Source organism: Microtus oregoni, unplaced genomic scaffold (genome assembly GCF_018167655.1).
Source record: "Microtus oregoni isolate MIOR12 unplaced genomic scaffold, Mior012 000097F_ref0000449, whole genome shotgun sequence".
In the NCBI taxonomy this organism is placed as follows: Eukaryota; Metazoa; Chordata; class Mammalia; order Rodentia; family Cricetidae; genus Microtus; species Microtus oregoni.
The window spans coordinates 1,522,367-1,548,797 of record NW_024544710.1 but is presented as its reverse complement, the minus strand read 5'-3'; the positions used below and the strand labels follow the sequence as shown (position 1 = coordinate 1,548,797).

General features: G+C 40.3%; 1 protein-coding gene across 3 annotated transcripts; it reads right to left on the bottom strand.

The window, feature by feature from the left end:
• Window positions 1-2,558: 2,558 nt before the first annotated feature.
• LOC121442836 (E3 ubiquitin-protein ligase RLIM-like) lies at window positions 2,559-20,848 on the bottom strand. 3 transcript variants are annotated; one of them, XM_041644493.1, is made up of 5 exons: window positions 20,818-20,848; window positions 18,969-19,031; window positions 6,331-6,520; window positions 5,449-5,535; window positions 2,559-4,243 (listed from the first exon to the last, which is right to left on the bottom strand). In XM_041644493.1, exons 3-5 carry the CDS (start codon window positions 6,494-6,496, stop codon window positions 2,682-2,684), a joined length of 1,815 nt encoding a protein of 604 aa, XP_041500427.1. In that variant the 5' UTR covers window positions 6,497-6,520; window positions 18,969-19,031; window positions 20,818-20,848; the 3' UTR covers window positions 2,559-2,681. The 3 variants fall into 3 exon arrangements, with proteins under 3 accessions (XP_041500427.1, XP_041500428.1, XP_041500429.1); XM_041644494.1 differs by lacking the exon at window positions 20,818-20,848 and adding an exon at window positions 19,831-19,886; XM_041644495.1 differs by lacking the exon at window positions 20,818-20,848 and adding an exon at window positions 18,503-18,612.
• Between the last annotated feature and the right edge of the window lie 5,583 nt (window positions 20,849-26,431).

Below are 26,431 nucleotides of genomic sequence, written 5' to 3'. Positions count from 1 at the left end.
CTGCATGAAGTTCAAAGTAGGCCTTAAAGACAGAACCTTTCTGTAATAAAGAAAAGGTGCAAAAATACAAAATGAAATGTAAAGTCTTTTGTAATAGGTGTTTGGACACTGGTGAGTAAAAACTTTCACTCTTTACACCTGACTACCTATACGAACCTTATCTTCAACGTCTGCAACACTAGTAATATATAATAGTCATGGACTTGGTAAAATAAAAAAAGCAACTCCCACTAAAAATACTTGTATTCATTCTACAGAACCCAAGAGATAGGAATCCTATTCGAAAGGGTCCACATGCACGTCAAACATGTGCATTCTACTGAAGGCTAGAAATGGGAAGATTGATATCCAGTGTCTCTAAAGAGCTTCAACATCTGCATTCATAACTAGCATCCTGCTTAAGTTACCTCTGACTTCAGTACTTCGCAAACGAGTAATATGATTGGGGAGTTCAGGGAGGTGCCTGTTGTCAGTAACTTCATGTTTAGAATGTGCTGCAGCTGTTTTTGAGCTATAGAAAATGAACATCCCTAAGATGGAACATTTTTATCAAGAGGAAAATGGATTTGTTTTTAGTTAATCAGGACTATCCTGCAGATCTGAAAACCATAGAAAGGTGACAAGGAGGCTCACAAATACAAAGGAATTCTGACTTTTACATGGACAATTCTTTTAAAAAGATAAAAATGTATTACATAAGCGCCATAAACAGTGAAATCTGCTTATATTAAAAAAAATAAGTGAAGCTTTGTTTGGACATTATTTCCTTGCAAGAGCAGTACATATCCTTTGTAAACAACTACCATATTTACAATTTCATTTCCTTGACACTTAGGTAGGACTGAGAGCCAGAGGAAAACATGAAAGAATGAACTTTGAAATAATCTGTACTGCTAAGGTGGTATCAGTGAGGGTAAGCAGATTTGGGTAAAATAGTTTCTAGAATCCCGGACTAATCTGGGTAGTTAGCTCATTTGGTGAAAGGCCAGGGATGTGCCTGTTCAATCCAGCTTCTCTTCCGGCCTGGCAGCTTTCTCCAGGGAACCAGCTAAGCTAATCTTAACCCCAATCAGTCTCAAAAGAAAAACCAGGCAAGAGTACTGGGGTTATCACAATCTAGTCTTACCACTAAAAAAGAACAATAAAGTGCATGTCCACAGATGTGAGCTGGACATCTTATCTTCACATATGGGCAACACAACTAGAATTTGAATTTCAAATAACCCAACATGCCTCACTTTCAATAAAATATAATCTCTTAATTTATGAATGTCTTTTAAATGTGGCATGTTAGATCTGCTAGATACAGTAATGAAATATCGACAAGTGTGCACTATTACCTTACATAAAATCTCGAAAACAAGCAAATCCGAGACTTTTCCAAAAGCACACCCATCTGTACCAACTGAAATCCCTACCTTAGAATTGGTTTAGAAGTCTCTTTCCTCCACCTTTTGTTTCTTAGGAGCAGATTGTAAAAACATCAATTTAACTTATGCTAGGTGGTAGTGGTTTGTTTTTTTTTCAAAGACAGCTCTGCCAAATTTGTTGATCTTCTGCTTCATCTATTCAAGTCGAATACTGGGTCAAGCTGCTGTGGCTGTCACTGTATGAAACCAGTTCAAGTCCATATCACTGTCATCATGAAAACGGTCCATTCTCCAGAGCAGTGTTCTTACCCTCTATCACTTCCTGCCTAAATCCAAGTTAAAATCCATGATTTCCATTGGGTTTTAGTGCAGTGTGATTCTACATGGTCGTTTCCTTTCCATATCACAGTAGCTGTTCTCAAATACATTAAATATAGATATGTTCTGCTCTTGACATCTACACACTTACAAAAGCAGCTTCGTACTTTGTTTGGTGTGTTTGTTTTACTATGCTGGCTCACAAAAAGCAGTTCTCATTTCTAAGCATGGTACTTTACAATTTTGAATGCATTAATACAACAGTGCATTGGAAAAGTACTGAGCCTCTACAAAATAGCTTTACATTTTTAAACAAATGAATGTGATTTTTTTCACTTACACAAGCATAGGCTTTTTAATATTTCCACAAGATAAATATCTCAATTAAACTCTAAGTTCATTCTATTGTGTGCCACAGTGATGGGCTTAGGACAGTTAATACACATAGAAGATCCTAACTGTTTAGTGTTATTTACACTGGTATGTCCATCATCACCTAATGTGGAAGGTGAACAAACAATATTCAGAATGTGACTGAATTTGTGTCAACAACTGGGAATGGTATAGTTTTAATTAATCACTTACAAAACATATAATGGAACTTAGTCTTGAGTGGGAATTTTCTTCATGCCCCTCTTATGGTCTGGAAAACCTAAAAAGAGGTCAAAATGATAAAGGAGCCACTGCTAAGGCAGACCTTATGGTAGGTAACGAAGGGAAAATGACAAGTGTATATGGGTAAATTATCAGTAACAGGTTAGCAATTATCTGGTACTGAAATCAAACACTGAAGTCCTAAAATGTCGCTTCTGAAATATTCTTTCTATCCTGAAAGAGAAACTAGAGAAAAGACATGACTCCCTCAGAAAGCAATGACTCGATTCAGCTTGTGACTTTATATTTAAGCACCACTTAAAAAGTGGACATAAAGCAGGTGATTTTCCGTTTGCCCATCACTATTCCAGCTACACAGCTTCGAGAGTTCTGTTCTCACTACACAACACTTTCTCTGTTCCCAGAAGATAAGACGGCCCTGCGACAAATGGGACAGGTGGAATTCTCCGATAACCAGCGGTCGATGCAGTGGACGTGGTACTCATGGGAGCAAGGTAGCTTACGAAGTTTGTTGCCTTCCGTATATTCTGTAATGCAAACACTACATGTCTTCAATGCATCATTTTCACCAAAACTTCTCATTGCCAGGTTATCAATCTGTTCTTTGGTCAGTCCTCTAGGTTGGTCGTCATCATCCTCATTTAAGAGGAAAAACTGAGCCAGACTAAGGAATGGCAAAGTGCCACTCTCATCAAATATAACTGGGGCCCTATGTCGGCCCTCTCTCCGGGCACCTGGTGTGAGAATTCGGGTTCCTTCATTACTGCCTTCAAACATCTCTGAGCTACTTTCTGAACTTTCACCATTGGAACTGGAGCTGGAGCCGGAACCAGAGCTGTTACCACCAGAGCTCCCTCTTCCACTCCGTGTCTCTATTCTCTCCGAATTTCGAGTGGGGACTGAGATACCAGGCTCTGCGTCACTGTCACTGTACATAAAGTAACTCAGCTCACCAAAACCTGTCATTATCTGCCTTAACATGGTTTGAATTGCAACAGATGTAGTTTCACTCAATCCAGTATTTAAGATTCTACGAATGGGAATCCTGATAGTACTCACATAGGTTCTCACGCCTGCACGTTCAGAACGTGAGAAAGTGCGCCTAAAACCCCCACGTTCACTTTCGTAAGTGACCGTGTTGTTTGGGGTCTGAGACCTTGACCGAGTTCTGCTAGCTATGCTATCTCTCTGCCGGTATTCTCCTGGACGAACTCTTCTGACTTGAAGATCAAGGACGATGGTTGGAGGTCTTTGACCAGATCCTGCACCTTCACCATTGGTACCCGTGTCTGAAGAACTTGCCCCTTGAGCGGCAGAATTTCTCGACCCAGAAGCTGCAAAAAGACCTCTACCTAGCAACTCGGGCCCACTTATCTGCTGTCTCAAAGTCACATGGTGACGGGTTCTAGAACTTCCTTCAAGCTCGTTTACTAAAGGGTGCTCAAAAGTCTGAGATGAGATGCTATGATGAGATCTTCGTGGAATTTCATTTGCTGGGTGCAGAGGAGACCTACTTCTTTCAGCTCTGGCTCTGGTTCTCCGGTGTTCTGGGCTTCGGCTTCTTGCCCTTCTCTGACCTCTGGTGGATGGCACTTCTGTTAATGCTTCAGCAGAACTGCGTTCTGACCTAGATGATCTGGCAGATGATGTCTCAGGTGCTGAATTTTCCATTTGTCTTTGGCTGCTGCTGTCCATGTTTTCTACACTAAGACGTCTAGCAGATGGTTCATTTTCATTCTCTGAGGTTTGGCTTCCATTACGGTTAACATTTATCTCTAAACTGAATCTGAAATCACCACTGTTTGGATTAGTCCGGCTCACTGCCCTCCAGGACTGATTTCCTCTCTGACCACTTCTTGTTGTATTGCCAGTCTGTCTGACAGAGTTAAGCCAATCTATTATAGAGTCACCATTGGACATGTCATCTGAAGAGTCTCCACCTGTTTAAAACAAAGAAAGGGGAGGAGAGAAAGGAACTACAATAATTAGGACGATCATACAAATAACATTAAAGAAGTTTACAATTCTGAATGAATTTTACATTTATAGATCTTATATTGTATACAACACTAAGTGAAAAGCCAAAAAAAGTCACCACACCATGAGTCACAGTATTAGGAAGGTTGAGAAGTGCTGGTCTAGAAGAAGCTACGAGACTGTGAGAAGGCTACATGTTTTTTCTAGTCTACTGTCTAAACAAAATCAAACAACACAATTGCTAGTTGTGGGGGCTAGTGTTTGTATTTTCGTTCCAATTATATTTCTACCAAATTCAATCTCTATTACTTTATCTAGGGGCCTAACTTAAGTGCCTTTGATAATATGAAGTTGCTTTAAAATACAAGAATTTTGTAGTCATAGTAAACATATAAACAAGACTAATGGTTTATAACTATTTGAATATTTGTCAATATCAAGATTTTAAACTACCACGAAAATGAAGATCTTACGAAATGAATAGCCTGAACCTGGAGTAACAGCATACCAAGCAGTGTGTTTACGAACTAATGTACCAGCACCAGCTCCTAGGTTATGGTCAATCACTGTTTCCTGCAGAGAGGGAGGCACCAGTCCTGAGCTTAGAGCCAGCTTGCTTACTTAGCAGCAGCACTGACCCTGAGCCATTTAATGCTGGGAACTGTGCTGTGTTTGGAAGATCATCAGAATGGCTGGCAGTATAGTTGCCTTCTGCCTGCTAGATACTAAGAACAAACCCTCATCAGTTGTGTCAACCAGTGTCTGCAGTCGTAGCTAATCCCCCCATGTGGAACAAAATTACCCCCAGTTTGAAGGCACTGGGGCATGCAAAGCAGTGTTTCCTTTTTTGCTGATGAAGTCATACTTATAAACAAGTAACTACGTAGTAGGGAATATCAATGGATAATGAAAGCCATGGTAAGGAATCTCATTTAAATAGACTACTTCTCACTGTGGCCCAATTAACACAAACAACCCAAAAGTTGGGGCAGAAAACAGCATGCTGACTTTCTCATTCATACATTAAGAAAATGCCACCTCTCTTTTTATGAACAGTTACTTATCACCAAGTTAACTTGTGGCATTTCTGGATAATCTTTGACTAACATTTACTATTATGAATTTCCTATCATTCCATCAACTGCCCATCTCCCAAAGCACAATATACCTCTATTTTCATCTGAGCTTTGTTGCGGGGGTGGACCCTCTTTTATTTGCTGTAGTCTTCTGAGCAACTCCTCCTCAGTGCTTTCGCCTGAAAGTTAACAATGTTGGTCAAATTACAAATGGAGATCGATCTAAAACTCAGTTTCTGTCTTTTTTCCACCCTCAGGACTCATTTTGAAGGGTTTACCCAGGCTGTCTTCAAACTCAACAAGCTCATGCCTCAGCCTCCTGTGCAGCTGGGATCACATGCACAGCCACCAGGTCACCTCTGGCTTTGTTATCTGCACTTTCAATTGAGTGACTGACTTGCCAGTAACCACACCAGGTAACAGCAAAACCGTTCAGAACTGCAGTTAACATTAATTCTAAAGTCTGGTATTGTTTGCTCAAAATGCTCCACCTAGTCTTGCTAATGAACCCATCCACAGGTTGGTGGAAATAGAAATGGGAAGGAAGACGTAGACTGAGTTCTGACTAGGATCAAATGAGACCTTATCTGCGTGAAAGAGAGTGACTAAGGACAAAGTTGTAGTTGTCATTTTCCCCACGACTAACTCTAGGGTTACAGTTGGGACACAGTCAGAGAATAAAGGATGACAAAATGAGTCTGTCCTAGGAACTTAAATCCTATTAGTTAGTGTGAAACTGGATTCATGGCTTACTAACTAAATTGTTCAGCTCAATTTTATTTAATCCATTTTACTAAAAATTTATATTATGATTGTTCCAATTATTAAAGAATGGAATCGGACAATAAATAGGACAGGCAGTAAATGCCATTCAGCATCTCTTGTATTTTTTATTAAAGAAACATATTATAAAAGAAGCTATTTCTTAAAAACCGAGCAACCTACATATATAACTTTCCTTAGATGTAGCTTACCTGGGGTGCCCAGCAAATTGTTGTCTCTCATAAGTCTATAGTCTTCTTCGCTCAGGTTATTTACAAATTGATAGAAAGCTTCTTCCCGATGCAATCGATCCATCTGACTTCTGCGCTGTGCTGCAGATTGGTCATTTCCTTTATCGTTAGAATCTGAGTTTTCCATCTTGATGAACAAGTGGAGAATTATCTGAAAGAGAAACTCTAATGTGAATGCCATGATGCATTCGACAGTCTTACTTACATGGAAATCTAAAATGCATACATAGAAATGAGTTTTAAGAAAAACAAATGAAACGTAATAGGAAATCTTGGAAAAGCACTAGGAAGACTAGGTCGGGAAGTCAGCAAACTACATGCTTGTGCCAAATTCAGCAATGTGGCCTACTTTTATCTTCTCTGTAATCTAAAACTGGTTTTTACATTGAAGTGCTAGGAACTAAACTCAGGACCTTGCCTGCATGCACTCCATCATGAGCATATAATTCCAATTCCTGGGTTTTAGTTATTTGAGTCAGGGAAAGCAGTGTGTGGTCCAGTTAACTCAAACATGGCTCTCCTGCTTGGGCCTCTTGAGTGCTGGACTTGCTTACAGAGGTGTGTCACAATGCATGGCCACTTGCACAAGAATGTTTGTGATGTGTGAAAACTATGGAATACACACTTGGGGATTCACAGTCTTCCTGGAGCACAGCCACTCATCCACGCTTGTGTTGTCATGGCAGAACTGGACAACTGTGACACACTCTAAGTGTTTTCCCCACTGCTGTGCACTGCTGCTCTGAGCACTTTCAGTTACCTCAACGCAACTGTAACTGGAGAGTAGTTCAAGTATGGCATGTGGATCATCCTGCGACTTTTAAAAAATGCACAAGCACACTCACTGTGGCAACTGAAAAGTGTACTTTGAACACTGCACATAAAGGCACAGCAAAAGATACCTAATATTCACCAGATTAAATGACCAAGGCCACACTTAGGCAGATAGCATGAATGCAGGCAAGGTACTGGGTTTAGTAGTACAAAATTAGACTAAAATACGTGTCAAAATACTCCCAGTACAAGAAACCTATGCTCTACAAATTAGAAAACTCAGGTTGAAGGATTTCATCTAAAACATTTCTTCATAAAAATTTACACACTGGAATATTAATCAGCTATTAAAAATGAAATTATGGAATTTACAGGTCAATGGATGGATCTAGAAAAATTCATCCTGAGGTAACCCAGACTCCAAGAAAAAGTGTTTTCTCTCATAGTCACACATTATTATCTTTTAGGCCATCCACAGACATGTTACAATCCATATAACCAGAGGCTAGGTGTCAAGTAAGGGACTTTGGGGGAGGATTTTGCTTGCTGTTTGTTTTCTAAGGCGGGTAGAGTTGGGTGAGTGGAGATCTAGGAGTTGGGGGAGGGGAAACCATGGGTAATATATTGTATGAAAAAGTTTCAATAAAAAAAATTTGAAAATGAGGATTTAAACCAAGTTTCCAAATGGCTTATTTTCTCCTGAGCAAAATAAGCTTTTATCAATGGTAATCTTGTTTAAGGGCACAAATGTATACAAAGGAAATAAACTCGTTAGTATTAGCCTTTTGGTTAATTATAGTCCTATATAACATTGAAGGTACTGGACATGCTGTCACTGACCATACAAGGAATGGAGTGGCTAGTGATGGGTTAACAAATACAACTGACAGCATTCAAGTGTTCCTTTCCCTAGGCAAGTGTTGATTATTCAAGTATAAAGTAGCTGGACAACTAGTCCCATGAACAGTCTACATGAAACAACAAATGAGAACCTAGCCCAGTAATTTAAATACTTAAATAACTTTAAATAACTTAAAGCAGCCCTGCCAAGATGATTTATAAATGAAATAATAAAAATATATGTGGCGTAGGAAAAAACCTGGTAGAAGTATTTTCAAAGTTAGATGAAAATGCAAGATGTTTATAAAGTTTTTGGGTACCCATTTTATTTTCTTCAAAAAGTACTTTGAAGAAAATGTTAGAACCCCTCATACTACTGAACCAATAGTGTCAATGTAAACCTCATTCTTGTGGATTTAATCATTTTTAGTTGTATGAAATTTTTTTTTGGCAAAAATTGTTTTTTGTTGTTGTTGAGACAGGGTCTCACTATGTAGCCTTGGCAGGCCTAGAACTCACTTTGTAGACCAATGTGGCCTCAAACTCAAGAGATCTGTCTGCGTCTGCCTGAGTGCTATCATAAATTTCCCACTTTGTTTTAAAGATAAGGTCTTGCAGCCTAAGCCTTAAACTCATGGCAAGCCTGTTTCATATGAGCCACAGGCCTAATAGTCTTTCCATGCAGTATTTTAATGGCTTAACAATGGTTAGATTTTATTGTGATTTGTAGGACTTGAGTAAAAGATCAATTTTTTTCTTAACGAGAACCTCAAATACTATACTACCTTCAAACAATAAATGGCTTGAGGAATTAAGTTTGCCTGGTAACTAGTAGAGAATGTGCCTTAATGAATAACAAGACAATCAATGCTGAACTTAAAATCACTGCAATAGTAGGGGACACTGGCATCACAGGCTATCAAAGATATGAGAGTTCCATTATAATCTCTGAGCTCCAACTACAGTTTCAAAAGTGCAAAATGAACTTCCTCAGCTTAAACTTCGCACTTGGGCTGGAGCAACAGCTCAGTTGTTAAGAGCATTTGCTGCTTTAGCAGAGGACTCAGATTTGATTCTGAGCACCAACATGACAGTTCACAACCATCTGGAGCTCCATCTCTATGGGTATCTGACACTCTTTTCTTGGCCCTGCAGGTATTAATCACTTGGTACACATAATACATGCATGCAGGCAAAACCACCTATACACATAAAAAATAAAAATTCATACAGTGTATAGCTGAGGACCTTTTATCTACCCTTCAAGGGGAATAGCCATCCTATGTAATAATATACTAAAAGGTACACTTGGGAACTGAATTTCTAAGAGCAGAATATGCAAATTAAAACCAAGCCTGTGGACTGGTAAAAAGACTGGTAAATGCAAGTGAAATGGCATTTTCAAAGATGAAACATGCACAACCCCTGCCCCCAAATCCACAAATGACACACAAATGAAGATGTGTAAAAATCTCATTTCAAGCTACCCACAGTGAACAAACATTTGTGAATGATCAGTAAGGCACACTAACTTTTAAACTTCTGAAAAAAAATAATTGCTTCCTAAAATTAGGAATACCATTTTTCTCTAGATGAACTTGTATTAGGTGATAATGTGCTCAAGTATTATTATTACATGGTGAAATTTATTAGCAAAACCTTTACTAGACCAGTCATGGTGGTACAAGCTTTCAATCCAGATACTCAGGAGACTGAGGCCAAAGAATGTTTTGGAATTTTTTTTACACAGGGTTATATGTAGCATAGGCTGGCTTCAAACTCGATCTTTCTGACTCCATGATCCAAGCACCATGGAAACAACTGTGTGTGCTACCATGCCTGACTCTGAGAACAAAGGGTTTTGAATTTCTAGCTAGCTTAGGAAATATAGTAAGATCTCATTTAAAAAATAAGAACAAAAAACAAAACCAAACAACAACAAAACAAATGGAATTTGGGCTTCTCTCTTTCACCTAAGGTTCACGTGCTGAAATCCTAACCCTCAAGGTTATAGCATTAGGAAGTAATGATTAGCACACCCTTCTAAGAAACCCTTAAAGAATACCTTGACTTTTTCATCAATATCAATAAGAATACAGTGAGAGTCATGAAGTCAACCCTTACCAGACACCAAGCTGCCCAGGCCTTGAGTCTAACTTAATTCTTCTGCCTCCTGAACTCTCTTAAGACTTCTGTTGTCTATAGAATATGCAGCTTAGGGCATTCTATTATAGTAGCCCAAACCAACAAAGACAATATGAAAAATTGATATTTATAATTTATCCCTCCCGACAGTGTACCAGAATCTTCATAAATCAGTCCAAAGGAACAAAATCCAAAAGCCAAATCTTATTCCAGATTTTGAAAAAAGCACGAAGAGACCTGCTCCTGTCAACTTTTGCCCACTTACTTACCTATAGCTTAAACATAGCCACACCCACATCTCCATTCTGTTTTTGAGACAGGGTTTCTCTATGTAATAACCCTGGCTGTCCTGGAATTAGCTAGACCAGGCTGGCCTTGAACTCAGCCTCCTCCGCCGGCCTCTGCCTCCCCAAGTGGACGCGCCATTATACCCAGATTAGACTACTGTTCTTAAAAATACTTATTTTTGCTAAAGTCAATAAGATGAGCATGGCAAGGAAAAAGAGGATAAGGCCATAATAGTTTCAGTTTCCTACTCTCATTACTAAGGTTCTTTTTTTTCCTATAGAAATTTCTGGCAAGTGTTTTGATAACTTTGATGCCTACGGGAAGACTAGAAGTCAAAGAGTGAACAGTTATGAAAGTCACATGGGCCAAGTATGAACAAATGTAAAAAAAAACAACACAAGCTACCATTTTCCCTACAAGTTACCTACAAGTTGGTATTGGTAATGGTAGCAGTGACTACTTTTTTTTTTCTTCAGTTTTTCAAGACAGGTTTTCTCTGTAGCTTTGGTTCCTGTCCTGGAACTAGCTCTTGTAGACCAGGCTGGCTTCGAACTCACAGAGATCCACCTGCCCCTGCCTCCCGAGTGCTGGGATTAAAGGCGTGCGCCACCACTGCCTGGCCAGTGACTACTTTTTTAAAACACAGAAAAGCACAAAGGGAAAGAAAACAAAACCCTCAAGCCATAAATAATTTCCAAAAGAAAGCACCACCAATGTTTAATTAACATTCTTAAAGTAGTCAATGTTCTGGACACTATAACAAGTTAGGACAAAATCTACTTGTGAAAAATCAGTAAACAATCCCCAAAATAACTGCCGGTTGAATAGTTTTCGAAAGTATAAATCTTCCAAAGAAGGCAAAAACATCTGGTAAGTTCTGACATTTGAAGGACATAAACCTAAGGTAAAACTCACATGCCAATGAAAGAACAGTGTGCCACCGTGTTAAGAATAGCACCAAGGAGATTAAACCTGAAAGAAGCAGAAACCTTTGGAAAAAATGGGGAAGATATAAAAACCAGTATCTGAGATCAGCGTGTTGGCACACACCTGGAATCCAGTACCTAAGAGGCAGAGGCACATGGATCTCTGAGTTTGAGGCCAGCCTGGTTTACATAGGCCAGCCAGGGTGGCTCTTAGTGAACAATAAGGATGATGGGCTAAAATAAAAATGATAAATGTCAAATATCAAAGGCAATAAGTCAAAATAAAGTACAACAAAAATGGAATTCCAGCACCAAGGAAGCAGTGACAGAAGCAAATGGATCTTTGTGAATTCAAGGCCAGTCTGGTCTATGGATAGTGAGTTTCAGGGTAGCACTGAGACTACTTTTAAAGAAAAAAGAAAAGGAGGAAGAGGAAATAGAAAGATGCCTTCCAATAGAAAGGTGTAACACTGAAGAGAATACAACCATGGTGTCAAACTAGAGCCAAGAGTTGACAAAAATAACAGTTTAACAAAACTGCCCCAAAATGGAGATGTAATTAGCAGCTAAAGCAAGTAAACCGCCTGAATGTATAGTCGTATCATGTGGAAGTTAAACAGAAGTTAGAACAGACTGAATTCAAAAGACCCTCTGAAATAAAATGACATTAAGGGCAGGTTATGTCTCCCCCTGTTCTGGGGCTAGTGTCATATTGAGCTATATATTCCAATGATACAAAATTCCACCACTTTCTTGGCAAGGCCTATGGGAGTAATGAGACCCTGCCTCAAAACAGACCAAAAAGAGCAGCTCCAAGCTCCTTTTACTTCCATGACATGCTGTTCTACAGTTCCCTACACGCATCAAAACATATTTGGGTAATCTCTCCACATATTTCTGCAACATACTTTTCTCAAAAACTGCAAGCAAACTAGGAATGCCTTGTTAAAAAGAACACAGTGTTGCTAAAGTAGAGACTTCCATCAAAGAAAGTCTGTTCTTTGCAGTTATTTTGGGGACAGGGAGAAAAATATCCGATTTGATTCAGTCCCTACTACTGCCCCAACTCTCAATCCTTTTGGCTTTAAAGTGTGCAATGGTTAAGAGTAGAATAAGTGAAGAGATTTAGGCACTGGGAAGGCCAATCCATCCTGCAGGGGCAGTCACATGGGGGTTTATGACTGCAAGAAGGTCCCAGAGCCTGAGGTGACTGCTTACAATTTGAAAGAAAAGGAAATTCTGAATGCAAGCAGTGATCTCAATGGCTGGTAAAGCAATCTTACTCTCAAATACTCAATGAACCTGGCCTCATTTTAAGGCAGGAGTCTCGCACTAGCTGTGGTCCAAGATGAAGAACGGTAATAAGCATAACTCACAAGTTCTACTGTTTGATGAGTGAAAGAAGAATATTTTAAAGGTGAAGGTGTATCAAAAATGTTAGGGAACTCTGATCCAAATACAAACTTTTCTCTACCTTAGTATGAAAATATCAGGAAGAAATGTTTAAAAAATGTTTTCAGACATATATGATAAAAGGAATTGTGATCATGTCCAGTTGAACTAGTAACTGGAGAAAAAGGGCTGGGGCATATTGCTCAAGGACAGAGTGCTTGCCTAGTATGTATATGAAGTCCCAATTTCCTAAGATGAGTAGAGGGGACAAAAAGGCCACCCTGCACTCCTTCCACATCATCAGAGAAGATCTTTAATTTACCACCTCATTCTCAAGGTTTAATATTTATGACACAGATAGTATACTTGTACTTATGATTAGCTTCAGACATTTTCAAACAATAATTTCCTCAAACGATTGATTACCAATAAACCGAGCAGTGGTAGTACACACCTTTAATTTCAGTACTCAGGAGGCAGAGACAGGCAGATCTCTGAGTTTGAGACCAGCCTGGTATACATAGCAAGTTTAGGACAGCGAGGACTACACAGAGAAACTCTGTTTCAACACCCTCCACCCCAAAAGATTACCAATACAAGCCTACTGTAGAGAAAAATCCAGTTCTTCTTAAAACACTTAGCTCTCTACCATGGTTATAAAACTATATCTATATATATCTATATCTAAAGATCTTTTTTAACAGTTCTACACTTGATCCTGACAATAATCTCATAAAGTAGGAAACCTCAGTTTCACAAGTATGAATCCTGGTAATGGAAGGAGTAAATTGTCAAAGCCCTGTGGACAATAAATGGTCAGCAACTAAATGCAGGTCTACTAATTCCAAAGTCAATCAATTTTTCACTAAATGACTAGTCCCAGTATATCCTGGATTGTGTGCTTTAAAATACAACCTTTAAATTCCAATAGGCTTGGCCACTGAGTCCCATGGGCTTTTTATACCAGTGCTTGTATAAACACTTTTGAACATGAAAAAAACTTTTTTGCCGTGCTGAGGATTGAACACACGCAAGACAAGCACACTACCACACTGAACTATATCCTCATCACTCTTGGAGACATTTTCGCTATTAACTTCCCACCTTTAGCCTCCAAAGTAGCTGGGATTGCAGAGACATTTTCGCTATTAACTTCCCACCTTTAGCCTCCACAGTAGCTGGGATTGCAGGCCCACGTCATAAAGCCCATTAACAAAACAGTTTTCAAATGGTAATAACTCTTCTACTGAGTTATACTCTTGGCCTGCAAAACTCCTTGCACTGGCACAAATAGCCAAATTTTCTATTTTCTGAACTGCTTTGGAGGGGCATGGGCTCCCTATGTAGCCTAGTCCCATGTTGCCATGCTGGTTCTGTAATTTTCTTCAACAGTGTTAGGAATGAACTGTGCATATTAGGCAAACACTCTACCACTGAGCCATCTCAGTTTGTATCCTAGTCATTTTGTCAGCTTTATTTTTGTCAACAAAGTATTAGTTCAATAATACTAACACCAAAAGGAAAAAAAATACCTGTTTGTTCAAACATAGTCAAATATGGTGATGGATACCTTAATCCCAACACTCAGGGCAGGCAGATCTTTGAGTTTGTGGTCAGCCAGAGTTAATAGTGAAACTGTCTCAAAATAGTTTAAACCAGCTGGACAATGGTGGTGCAAACCTATAATCTCAGCAATCGGAGACAAAGGCAGGAATATCTCTGTCAGTTAAAGACAGCCTGGTCTATAAATGAAGTGCCAGGACAGCCAGGGCTCTATTATACAGACAACCCCTGTCTCAAAAAACCAAATTAAAAGGCTAAAGCATGAGATAGGCTGTAATCCTAGCCAATAGAAAGACTAAGGTAGGAGGATCACAAGTTCAAGGCCTATCTGTGCTACAGTTAGTTCCAGGGTAGCCTAGGCAATTTTATGAGATGTGATCTCAAATCACAAAATAAAAAGCACTTGCCTGGAATGCATAAGACTCCAGGTTCAAATTCCAGTTCCACCAAAAATAATATAGAAAATGAAATCAAATGATCTACTAGATTTGAAGTCAGGATAAAAAGGACCATTATGTATGTAGATACCAAAAGTGTTAAGAGTTTTTCTTTGTAGAATTTAAACAGTTTAAAGTTCATTAAATTTATAATAGATAAATGGATGGAAGTTTAGCTGTGTTGTTCTGTCATCTCTCACTTTCAAAAATATAAAGCATTTACAAAAACAACAAACAAACAAAAAAAACAGGGCACTGGGCATGGTGAAACATACCTTTAATTCCAGCACTCAAGAGGTAGCAGGCAGAACTCTCAAGTTCCAGGCTAGACAGGGCTACAAAGTGAGACCCTGTCTCAAAAACAACAACAAAAATACAAGGACAGAGGGACTAGAGATGGCTATATGATGTAGAGTACTTGTTACTCTTACAGAAGACCTGATTTGATTCCCAGCACTATGTAGAAGCTCACTACCATCAGTAACTTTGGTTCCAGGGAATTGAACATCCTTCTCCTGGCCTAAATGGGCAACAGGCACACACACGATGCATATACATACATACATACATACATACATACATACATACATACATACAAAGTACTCATACAAATAAAATAATCTAATTTAAAAAGAAACAGGACAGGGTTGTGTTATTGCATTTATTTATGGGAAGAAAATGCTTACCAACTATATGACTCGTTGAAATGTTTCCAGAAGTAGACTAGTAGAATATACAGTGTATTCAGAACTATTGAGACAGCATAGCAATGAGCTTACAGATGACCCAGATAGTAACCAACACTTAGCTTTGCTTATAATTTCCTATCTTTACCTCTTGTAGAGGGCAGATGAAAAATCCAGAACAGATTCAGGAATGTCCCTTATGTCTAACCTCTTCACAGGAAGAGGACTGACTTGCAGTTCACAATTCCGACTACAAGTCTCTAAAAACAATTCAATCGAAAGAATATTAAGAACTATAAAGTAAATGACAGAAAACTCTGCTATGCTATCAATTTATAGGATCAAGTTAGTGGGAAGCCAATATGATGACATTTCATCCCACTCAAGTAATTCAGAGAATGAATTTAATCTTCAACCACCATTCCATGTTCTTTTATTATTACTCTACCTCATTATATCAGAATTTGTTCTCTATAAACTCAATTTTGAATTGCTTCTTTTAAAATAAAAAATATAGCTGGGCAGTGGTGGCACACACGTTTGATCCCAGCACTTGGGAGGCAGAGGCAGGCAGATCTCTGTGAGTTTGAGACCAGCCTGGTCTACAAGAACTAGTTCCAGGACAGGCTCCAAAGCTACAGAGAAACCCTGTCTCAAAAAACCAAATAAAAAAATAAATAAAATAAAATAAAAAATATTTTCCCTTAAACACCTAGAGGATTAGACAGGAGGAGTTTCATGAGGTTGTTATATAATTAGCTCCGCTAGATCTTGCCTCAAAAAAAATCAAAAATAAAACACAACCAAAAAAGACTGGCATATCACCTATATCAATCACTTAATTTTAGTTGAGGAAAACAACTTTAAGATGAAACATGATGACAACTAAATCCTTCCTGAACCAGTGTTCCTACCCAGAAATCATTGAGGGCAGCCCTTTAACCCTGGTCTGACCCATACACTAAGAACCTTTTATACCTGTACTTAGGCTATCATTAAACACAAGTATCTCTCTCCACCCAGAAAGAATCATTCTCATCAAATTCCTTTAGACTGTCACAGGTTGCAAGGACAGTATAATCTGCAGATGTGCAGTTATTACCTTTAACCTAAACACAAACACAATGTGTTGCTGTCTACTACAGATATTTGTCCAATACATATTGGTGCTGTTATGATTAATGAAATTAAAATCTTAAAGCATTGTAATATGAGAAAATCTAGAGCAAAAATTCTGGTGGGAAACCCTGTGTTCAAAAACATATCCATAATTGAGGAATCCATCTTTGAAGAAAACCTCAGTTAATTACAGGGGTAGGATAAGTGGTTTTACATCCCTATTCAAAGCTGAGAAAAAAATAATGAAGGAAAAAACAGACAGGAAACTATTACTATCTTAACCTTATTTATCAAAACTTCAGAGTACTATATAAAGTGGGACCTGAGGATTTAGAAATCTCTGTTATCCAAAAATGTTAAAGAACTACACTCACAAAAGAAAATGTCTTCATCCTGGCACTAACCCAAAAATGCTGCACCTCATTGGTCTGGTTTTGATTATTATTTGCTACCCACTCAATGGTAAATCAAACGAACAGGATGCTAGTCACTGAGGTATTCTATTTCCCAGTCCTACAGGATTCTGGAAAAAGTACATGTAACACAATTCTATAAATGCAAATGGTCTACTTGACTTGCTCTTACTGGAAGCCTTACTACAATGTTTTTTTTTATTGATATTTATTGAGCTCTACATTTTTCTGTTCCCCTCCCTGCCTCTCCCTTCCCTCCTTCAACCCTCCCCCAAGGACCCCATGCTCCCAATTTACTCAGGAGATCTTGTCTTTTTATACTTCCCATGTAGATTAGATCCAGGTAAGTCTCTCTTAGTGTTCTCATTGTTGTCTAAACTCTCTGGGATTGTGGTTTGTAGGCCTTACTACAATGTTTACTGAAACATAGTGGCCAACATTTCTAAAGACTTCATTGAGCTATTTCTTTAAAAAGAGTATAGATTATAATTTTTTTCTTTGAGTGCCTTGTGATTTGTTTTTTTTATATTTTATTTTTTTAAATTTATTTATTTAAGGATTTCTGCCTCCTCCCCGCCACCGCCTCCCATTTCCCTCCCCCTCCCCCGATCAAGTCCCCCTCCCTCATCCGCTGGAAGAGCAATCAGGGTTCCCTGACCTGTGGGAAGCCCAAGGACCGCCCACCTGTATCCAGGTCTAGTAAGGTGAGCATCCAAACTGCCTAGGCTCCCCCAAAGCCAGTTCGTGCACCGCGAGGGGTACGCCCACACACTGAGACAATGGGGATGTTCTATCGGGAACTCACCAAGGCCAGCTGGCCTGAGTCTGAAAAAGCATGGGATAAAACCGGACTAGCTGAACATAGCGGACAATGAGGACTACTGAGAACTCTAGATTATAATTTTTTTTGAGACAAGGTCTCTCCCTATGTAGAATTGGTAGGTCTAGAACTCACTGTTTAGACCATGCGGGTCTCAAATTGTAGTGACCCTATGTCTGCCCCTGCCAATGCTAGCATTCCAGATGTGGGTCACTGTGACACACACTGATTTTATAAAGGATCTCTATCAACACCAAGACCAGAAAAGTTGAAACAGAAACTACAACAAACCACCCAAATAATGTGTAGATTCTGGACAACTCTCGCCTGTTCCACTGAGGCAAACTATTTTTAAGAGCTAATGACAGTTTTGGATGCAGAATAAGTTACAGATTACCACTTTAACTTCCACTAGCTTTCTGATGTAACTGGATAGCAAATAGATATTAAAAGTTTGGTGACTTCATGTTGGACAGACCTGAGATAAAATGAAGGCTCCACACACACTAATTTTTAACAAATCACTCAACTTTCTCAGAGTAGCTTGTTTCCTCTTTAAACTAGAATATCCTCACGAAGGCCTGACTGAGGATTATGAAATAAGACATGCCAAAGCCAGATCCTAGCACACACTCCTTCAAGAGAAGTTTGTTATAAATGTAGCCCAGTTACTATCCAGCAGAGTTTGCACCTATTTCCTAGGAATACTTATTAATAATGTTCTACTTACTTTGAAGTGTCCTGGTTAGTGTAAGCTTTTATGAGGTTATCTTACAATGTTGATAATAGTGACAGAATTAATTCCAACTAGAGTATGTATACCAATATGGCTTCTTGAATCTTGAAGGGGGAGAAAAATAAAATGGCAGATAAAATAACTCACATTCTATTGAGATTTCATTTAGCTACTCACCAAACATTTAACAGCATGTTCTTATACCCAGGTATTTCCAACAATATCTTAAAGCAGCTTAATTTTTTTCTTTTAGTGCTATAAAAGTTTGGCTAATTTTAGATTACTCAATAAAACCCATACCTAAAGCATAGGTGATTTTCAGGTACCCTTTGAATTCACAGTAAAAAAGCACCCACCCTCATCGTGAAGAACCCATTCAACCACAGGGACTATAGAACACAACATATATTTGCAAATATATTCTATGTATACATCATCAGGAGACGAAACAAAAAATTACCTGTCTGTTATGGCATAGTACTGAAACCCAATAAGCTGGATTTTCAGTTTTCTTCACTGCGCTCTAGAAGAAAAAGAATTCATTAGTCTTCCTGTTAGAAGATCCACATTTTCTTTTTAATAAAACAAATTCTCAAAAAACACATATCATATGTATTTTGGTTACATGCATCATAATCCAAATTAATTCAATGTTAGTATTAGGATATTTGGGGAACCAAGGAGGTCAGAGGGAAGCAAGAATTAGATAAAACATTTCCTTTAAAGGCCAAGAGGCAACCTACCTTTTACTATTAGCTTCTTTAAAACAGGCCTTTCCTTATCAGACTAGTCATTATTTTCAGATTCTAAAAGTTACTTTCAAGGACTTCTTTGGTACACTACACCAGCCTAAGGCAGAAACTATAAGGAATAAAACCATCCGGACATCTTAGGCTAAAGAATGTTAGCGACCTTTTTCAGTAAGAGGAACTGCCGAAAAATAGCCCTCTAAAGGGTTGCTGGGGTTCGTCTTTCTACATAGTTAACCTGTATTTCAGAAACTGATTTGAGAAAAAGGCCGACCTGTAATTGTGCCTGCCTCTGCAGACGACTCTGATCTAATGGGAAGATGAGTAACTTTGTAATTATGAAGAATCAAAGAAATGATTAGCACTACATTTGTTATTTTTCGTCTTCAAGCATCTAAACGCACTGTGGTTAATTATGATTCAAGAAATGTAAGCAACTGATTTCTAGCAAAAAAAAAATATCGTGAAGCCCGCCAGTGGTGCGTGAAAATCTGATATAAATCCTTTTGCCCCCAAAAGAAAAAAAAATGACCTTAATAACTAGGCTGCTAGGCCTCAGACTGCTCGACTAACCTGTGGAATAAGTATGGTGAAACTGTCCAGGGAAAGAACGTGGCTGTCTCCTCCATCTTGAAATTAATCAGCATAAGGGGAAAAGGGACTGAGTATTCAGGAAGCAGAAGCCCAACCGGTTAATACTAGTTACTAAGCTATGGCGTACGTGGCAGGTACCGCCCGCAGAAGCCGAGACCCTTAGGGGTTTTTCTGAGTGGGGGAGGGGCGTGACTGCTGGCAGATCACACGGACATTAACTTGAAAATAATTTGGCTCAGTTCCCACACTTACCCAGGGAAAACAACCCGCAACGTCTTTTCCCTCCGTTCTTTTTTTCTTTCTAGATGAGGGGGAAAATCCTAGTAATAATCTAGCCAAGGATACAGCAGGGCTAAAGGAGCAAGGAAGCAAATCACATTTGTCCCCGATCCTCAGGGAAGACTGTCATCGTAGCCCCAGAGGACAACTAATTGCTAATGCCCTACAGAAAGGTTCAAAATGGGGCTTTGCGAATCCCAGGAAAATCTGAAGGCCCAAGAGTTCCTAACATCTAACTTCGAGCCCCTCCACCCCACTTCCCCAAAGCCTAGCCCGATCCGCAACGCGGGGCGACGAAGTGGGGCGGGGGGGGGGGGGGAACTCGAGGAAAGAGAAGGACTGGAGACGCTTAGCTTCTCACACCCGAGGCCCAAAGTCCAGGATGGCTTCTCGGGCCGGCGTTCCCAGCTTGGGAGAGCGGGCCGGGCAGCGAGTCCAGGGCCCCGGGAGGAAGTCCTCCCCACCTCCTTCCCCTCCTTCCACGAGCCGGCCGCCACCCGCCACCCAGCTAAAATGGCAGCGGCAACTACGCCACGGAGCCCCCCGGAGCCAGGAGCCCGGGGCCGGGGGCCGCGCGGGGTGTCTCGGCCACAGCCGACCACTCGGGCCATTTTGAAGAGCCGCGGCGCTGCTGCCTCGCTCCAGCCCGACAGCCCGTTTCTCGGGGTACCCCATGCCTTCACTTACGCGGAGGTCCGGCCAGGAGCTGACTCGCTGAGCTCCGTCGCTGTCGCCGCCGCCGCTGCCACTGCCACAGTCTCAGGAGCGTCGCTGCGTTGTCGCCGCCCGCTTTCAAGCCCGCCTCCGAATGCCTGAGGGAGACCCGCCTCTAGCCTCGCAGCGACTGATCGGAGACGTAGCTCAAGCAGCCATTATCTTCCCCATTGTTACCTAGCTGTGACAGGAAACGACAGCCCACAACAGGAAGTGATGATGTCGCGTCCCGGTTTCACAGTGGGCAGAGGCGGGGACCGGGAGACTACGACAAGGCGTGTGGCGGGTGGGGTGTGGGGGAATGCTGCTGTGACGCCCACCATGTGACAGGCCCCACCCTCATTCGCCATTTTGAATTGTGGCGAGAAATTCGCGTTCTGAGAATTGTGGGAACCTTTGTGTTCCCATTTTGAAAGCTGAAGAACGTCACGTTCAGGCCGGCTGAAGCCTGTTTTTCAGAGAACAAGAATGTGGTATCAGTGTAACTGCCATTGATCCACACAGCCCAGACTCCTGTAAACGGCAGCCAACATTTTATTTAACATATATTTAATGAGTGCCAACTGTAGATCAAGCATAATTGTCGATGTTGAGAAAGTTGAGCCAAGCCGGGCGGTGGTGGCGCACGTCTTTAATCCCAGCACTCGGGAGGTAGAGGCAGGCGGATCTCTGGGAGTTCAAGGCCAGCAGCCTGGTCTACAAGAGCTAGTGCCAGGAAAGGCTCAAAGCTACGGAGAAACCCTGTCTCGGGGGGAAAAAAAGTTGAACCAAAAATAAGGTTGATATAGGCTAGAAATAAAAATTCTCAGTTCCTAAGCGATTTGGTAATCTAGAGTGAACAAAAATTTTAAATATATTACGTGTTGCCCAATACTGGAGCTTAAAAGAGGGGGAGGGGGCGCACCGCAGGGACAAAAGTAAATTTGCAATGTTTGAAAGTGGCGAGGAAGGACGCTAAGGGTCTCTAACTTGAGTACTTTAAAAGGGGGCGGTGATTGTAAATGGATGGGAAAATCTGATAGCAGGGGAATTCTAAAAAGGGCGGTTAAGGAAACCTTTCTTAGCTGCTAATGACGAAAGGAAGGATCGAAGGGAATGCAGCCTACAGCTTCCAATTCCCATTGAACAGTTAAAGGGGAAAAGAATCTTAAGCCAGTGTTTTAAGGGTGTCTCTGTGCCCCCATCCCCATTTTTCTGTTTTCTCTTAAAAGCATAGATAGAGTAGCTTGTTTATTGTTTTTTCCAAGGGATCTAACTTAGCCCAACTCAGGTGTTTAAACTAATCCGGAAGCGGGGGTGAGGTGGGGGGAATGGGGTGGTGGCAGCAGCAGCTGTGCGCGTCTCTAGTACCAGCGCTTGGGAGGCAGAGGCAGACAGATCTCTGAGTTCGATGCCAGCCTGGTCTACACATCGAGTTCCAGGACAGCCAGGGCTACACAAACACACAAACCAGACTGGAATATTTTTCTTTGATATTTTTGTATTAATCATCTAGCCTCATCTTATCTCTCAGAGAAACCTGTGATCATCCAATTTAATCTAACAACTTCTCTTAAACTCTTTTCCATACCATTTAAGAATGCAATAAAACCCCCAGAACTGAGGAGGCTGAAGCAGGAGAATTGTTGAGAGTTGGAGGCCATCCTAGGGTACATAGTGAATTCCAGATCAGTCTGAGTTAAAATGTAAGACATTTTTTTTTAAAATGGAGAATCTCTCTATGAGACCCAGGCTGACCTTAAATCTACAGTCCAGCTTTTTCTTCCCAAGTACTTCCTGCTCCAAATTCATGGATGTCTTAAAGCCTCAGTATATCCAGAAATGACAGTGTCTGTTTGGTAAAGTGTGTCAAAAGCCTCAGTGTATCTGGACATGACTGTGTTTGTCAGGTATGCCTGTACCTAAACGAATAAAGCAGGATTGCAACAAATTCAAAGTCAGTCTGGGGCTACATAGTGTGTTCCAGGTCACCGTAGGCTAAAGTGAGACCCTGGGTTTCTTTTTTTAATGCTAGTCATAGTGGATTTTTTAATCTTTAAATTACATTGCGCTCGCGCACACGCGCTTTTGCCCCACCCCCACCCGGTGCTGGGAACAGGCCTTAGGCAAACATTCTTCCACTAAGCTAGCCCAACTCCTAGAAAGAAGTTGGACATACATGGAAGTAAAGTGTGATCATTATTAGTCATTTAACCATCTTAATTTTTTCCTATATTGTCTTAAACATTTTACAATATACATGTGTTAATAGGTTTTAGAAGGGGGAGAGGCATGTTCATTCAGAAGAAGTATTTAAATGTAAAAAGAGAAAAAGAGTTCCTATCCATTTATTCCTTCCACAATCCAAATACACACTTTGCCTTTCTTCCTGTTTTTCCCGAGCTTTTTCATAAGCATGAAGCTGCTTCAAGTATGTAGGAAATTATTCACTTTATTGTCAAACTTTGAATGCAGCCCGTGATGCCATTGAGTACACTCTGGAACCATTCAAAACAAACACTGAATACTTCTGTGTCCGCCTACTTGTTTGTCCCACGCAACACTGAAATGTTTCCTAAAAACCTCTTCTTGATTACATGGTCTTTAGGAAAAAGAAAAACATTTCCTTGTGTTCCTCTCGATGGTCTGCCGATCTCTACTCAGATCTACCAGTAGCTCTCGGCACACGCCTGGACTCTGCAGTAGGACAGACGTCGAGCCGGTATCAGTGTAAAGAACATTGCAAAGGAGACTAGTGTGCCAATGGAAGTACTAAGAGAAGCTGCTATTTGTGCCTGAGATCTGAAAAGAGGAAGGTACTTCAGGGAAATAAAGGAGGAACCCTGAGAGAGGAGACAGCCTTATTTAAATATCCTGGGGTGAGAAAATGGAGCCTGCGGTCCTGAAAGGCTAGATGATTTTTTCCAGCAAAGATTCGATTTTATTTTCTTCACAGCGCTCACACATTAGAGTTTATCTGGTCCATTTGCTTGCTTATTGGTTTTATTTATATGTTTATAGTCCGTCAGTCTTCCAGCTGGCTGGCTCCCACCCCTCTGAGAGTAAACATCGTGGGAACTGAAGCTTGGCTCCACCCCCTCACAGCAGTATCTCCGGAGCCTAAATTACTAACAGGCACTCAATATTTTTTTTTTTAATGAATCAACAGGTTAGTGTGTAGTTCTTGTTGCAGATTTAAGATCTAGCCTAATAACCATGAAAAACGTTAGGTCTTTAAAGGGAAGAGCAATAGAGCAATACTATCTGATTCAAGTTGTTTTTAAGGTCTTTAATGGATGCTATGTGTTTGATTCTGATTTTGCCTTCTTAAAAATAATATTCAAATAAAGGTCTAACAGTTACAGTTGTTGTGTGTTTGTGACTTCATTTTTCCCTTTAGAAACAGCCACACTGTTTTAAAATGTAATAAGTAAATACTGTCTTTAAGGCATTCCAAAGGTTGTGTGGAAAAGACGGCTACAGAATATTTACTTGGGTCCGGACTGCCTCTAATGTCTTTTTAAATTCTTTTTGAGCAAGAATCATGTGCGTCTTTGATGGGCACAGTATATGCCACCTTGCCACTCCACACACAGAGCACTCTGTTGGCCTCCTTCAGCCTCTGTCTCTGCCAGTGCTCCTGGTCAGGTTTCAGCTCAGGTGAGATCCCAGCAGGGAGAGTCACTCTCCCTGGCACGCCGTCTTCACTTGGCATGTCATGCACTTGTTTTGCATTTGTAGATGGCATGTCCTCAGCGAGAATGCCTGTTTCATGAGAACCAACACTGCCTCTTTTGTCTGCTTCTATATTCCAGGTGCCTTGAAGATCCCTGACCCGTAATAAATACTCTGTAACTATTTGAATAAACGAGTGAAAAAGAAATCCATTGGTCAAAATAGTTTAACCAAAAACCATTGCCTATTTCTCAGTGCTTCCAGTTACCAGTTTGCTCCTGTAGTGGTTCACGGTGAAAATTAAGATATGAGCAAACTCTAAATGCCTTTTTTTTCAGTTGTTCTGAGGAAGTGGCTAAAGATACACAGGTAAATATTCAATAATGATTTATTTAAATAAATAGGTTATTTATTCATTTATTTTGGCATTAGAGATCAAACCGAAGGCGTCTAAAGTCTTAAGAACACTAAGCAAGAATTCCACCACTGAACTACATCCCTAAATAGCTAATTTGTTCATTTATTCCCTTGATTAAGTCATTCGTTCAATAAATTCTGTGAGCCAATACTGTGTGTTAGGCCTTGGGGCTTTGTATACAAACGTTGCAGAGGAGAAGAGAAGCATCTTGGGAGGATGTAGTTTTTTGTAAAGGTGTGTGTTCATTCTATTGACTGCCCAGGAGACACTCTTTAGTTCATTCACATGTGTAATTTGTTTGAGGATACAGAAGACATTAATATGATCAAAGTAACTTATACGTATGCATGAAAGTGTAAAACAGTGATAAAACAAGAAAAGGTCAAAATACAGCCCATTATTCTCTAATAAAACAGAACAAAAGCAAGATTCAAAAGCGAAGCACACTTGACTACACAAAGCCTGTGGAGGGCATTTCAAGCCCCTTAATCTTTAAAAATAGTAACTTGTGGGTCAGCCTCTTCCGTGGCACAGATTACAATTCCTTTTACTCTAACAACACAAAGGCCCGTTTTAGCTGGGCCTCTAGGCACGTGCCTGTCAAGCGTCCTGTTTATACTGGCATTGTTATTGAAAACTGTTAGATCCTTGAGAACTATTATCTCCGCAAAGTTCATTGTGCTGCTTATTCTTTCTCTGGCAGACCCCTGGAACTTAATTAACTGAAGTTGTTATCCCCAGGAAAATAAATTCTAGAATAGGAAGTATTACTGCAAATGCTTGGCATACTGGAAAGAAAATGAGTTCTGGCTAATTGCATTAATATTAAAGGGATTCAGAGTAGATTTGTAGTCAAACCCCTCCCCCCAGCTGTTTTTGCAGCGATCTCAGGTTTTTCTTGACACTCTGCTGTCTGGGAATTAAAAGGCAACTTGCCCTAGCAAAGCAGTAGGATGCGCCTTCAGTATCGAAACAGAGAAGTTCAGAGCCGGGATACAAAGCACAGGACACTTTTGTATTTCATGCCAAAGCAACTAGAATGTAGCCTTTCTAGAACAAATTAAGAACAGGGTCATAGAGAGAGCACAGAGCTGTGGATTTAGAGAAGATGCCTTCTTGCTATCTCTGATTAGCAGCTCATTTCAATAAATAAATCCTCTTTTGTTTAAGTTATTCTAACTGTGAAGAATAAAATGTTTAAAGCTGGCTCAGGTTAATTGTGGGCTATCATCTCTGAAGTCAAACACACCAAGTGTCTCTTTGGAGACAAGATACCCAGGTCTTTGCTTCTTATCTTCAGTCTCCTCAGTCAGCAAAAAATTACTATCCACCAAACCCCGCTTTCCGCAGAGGTCTGCTGTAGGGCTTCTACCATGGCGATCCACACTTCCCTTCCTGCAGGCTCTATGGACTTTCTCTGGGGAACCACATTCAAAAAAAAGTCACTCCTCCGCATCCAAGTCTCTTCAGAGAAGAAAGGCTCCTCCTTCCAGCACTTTGACCGGAAACTGCCAG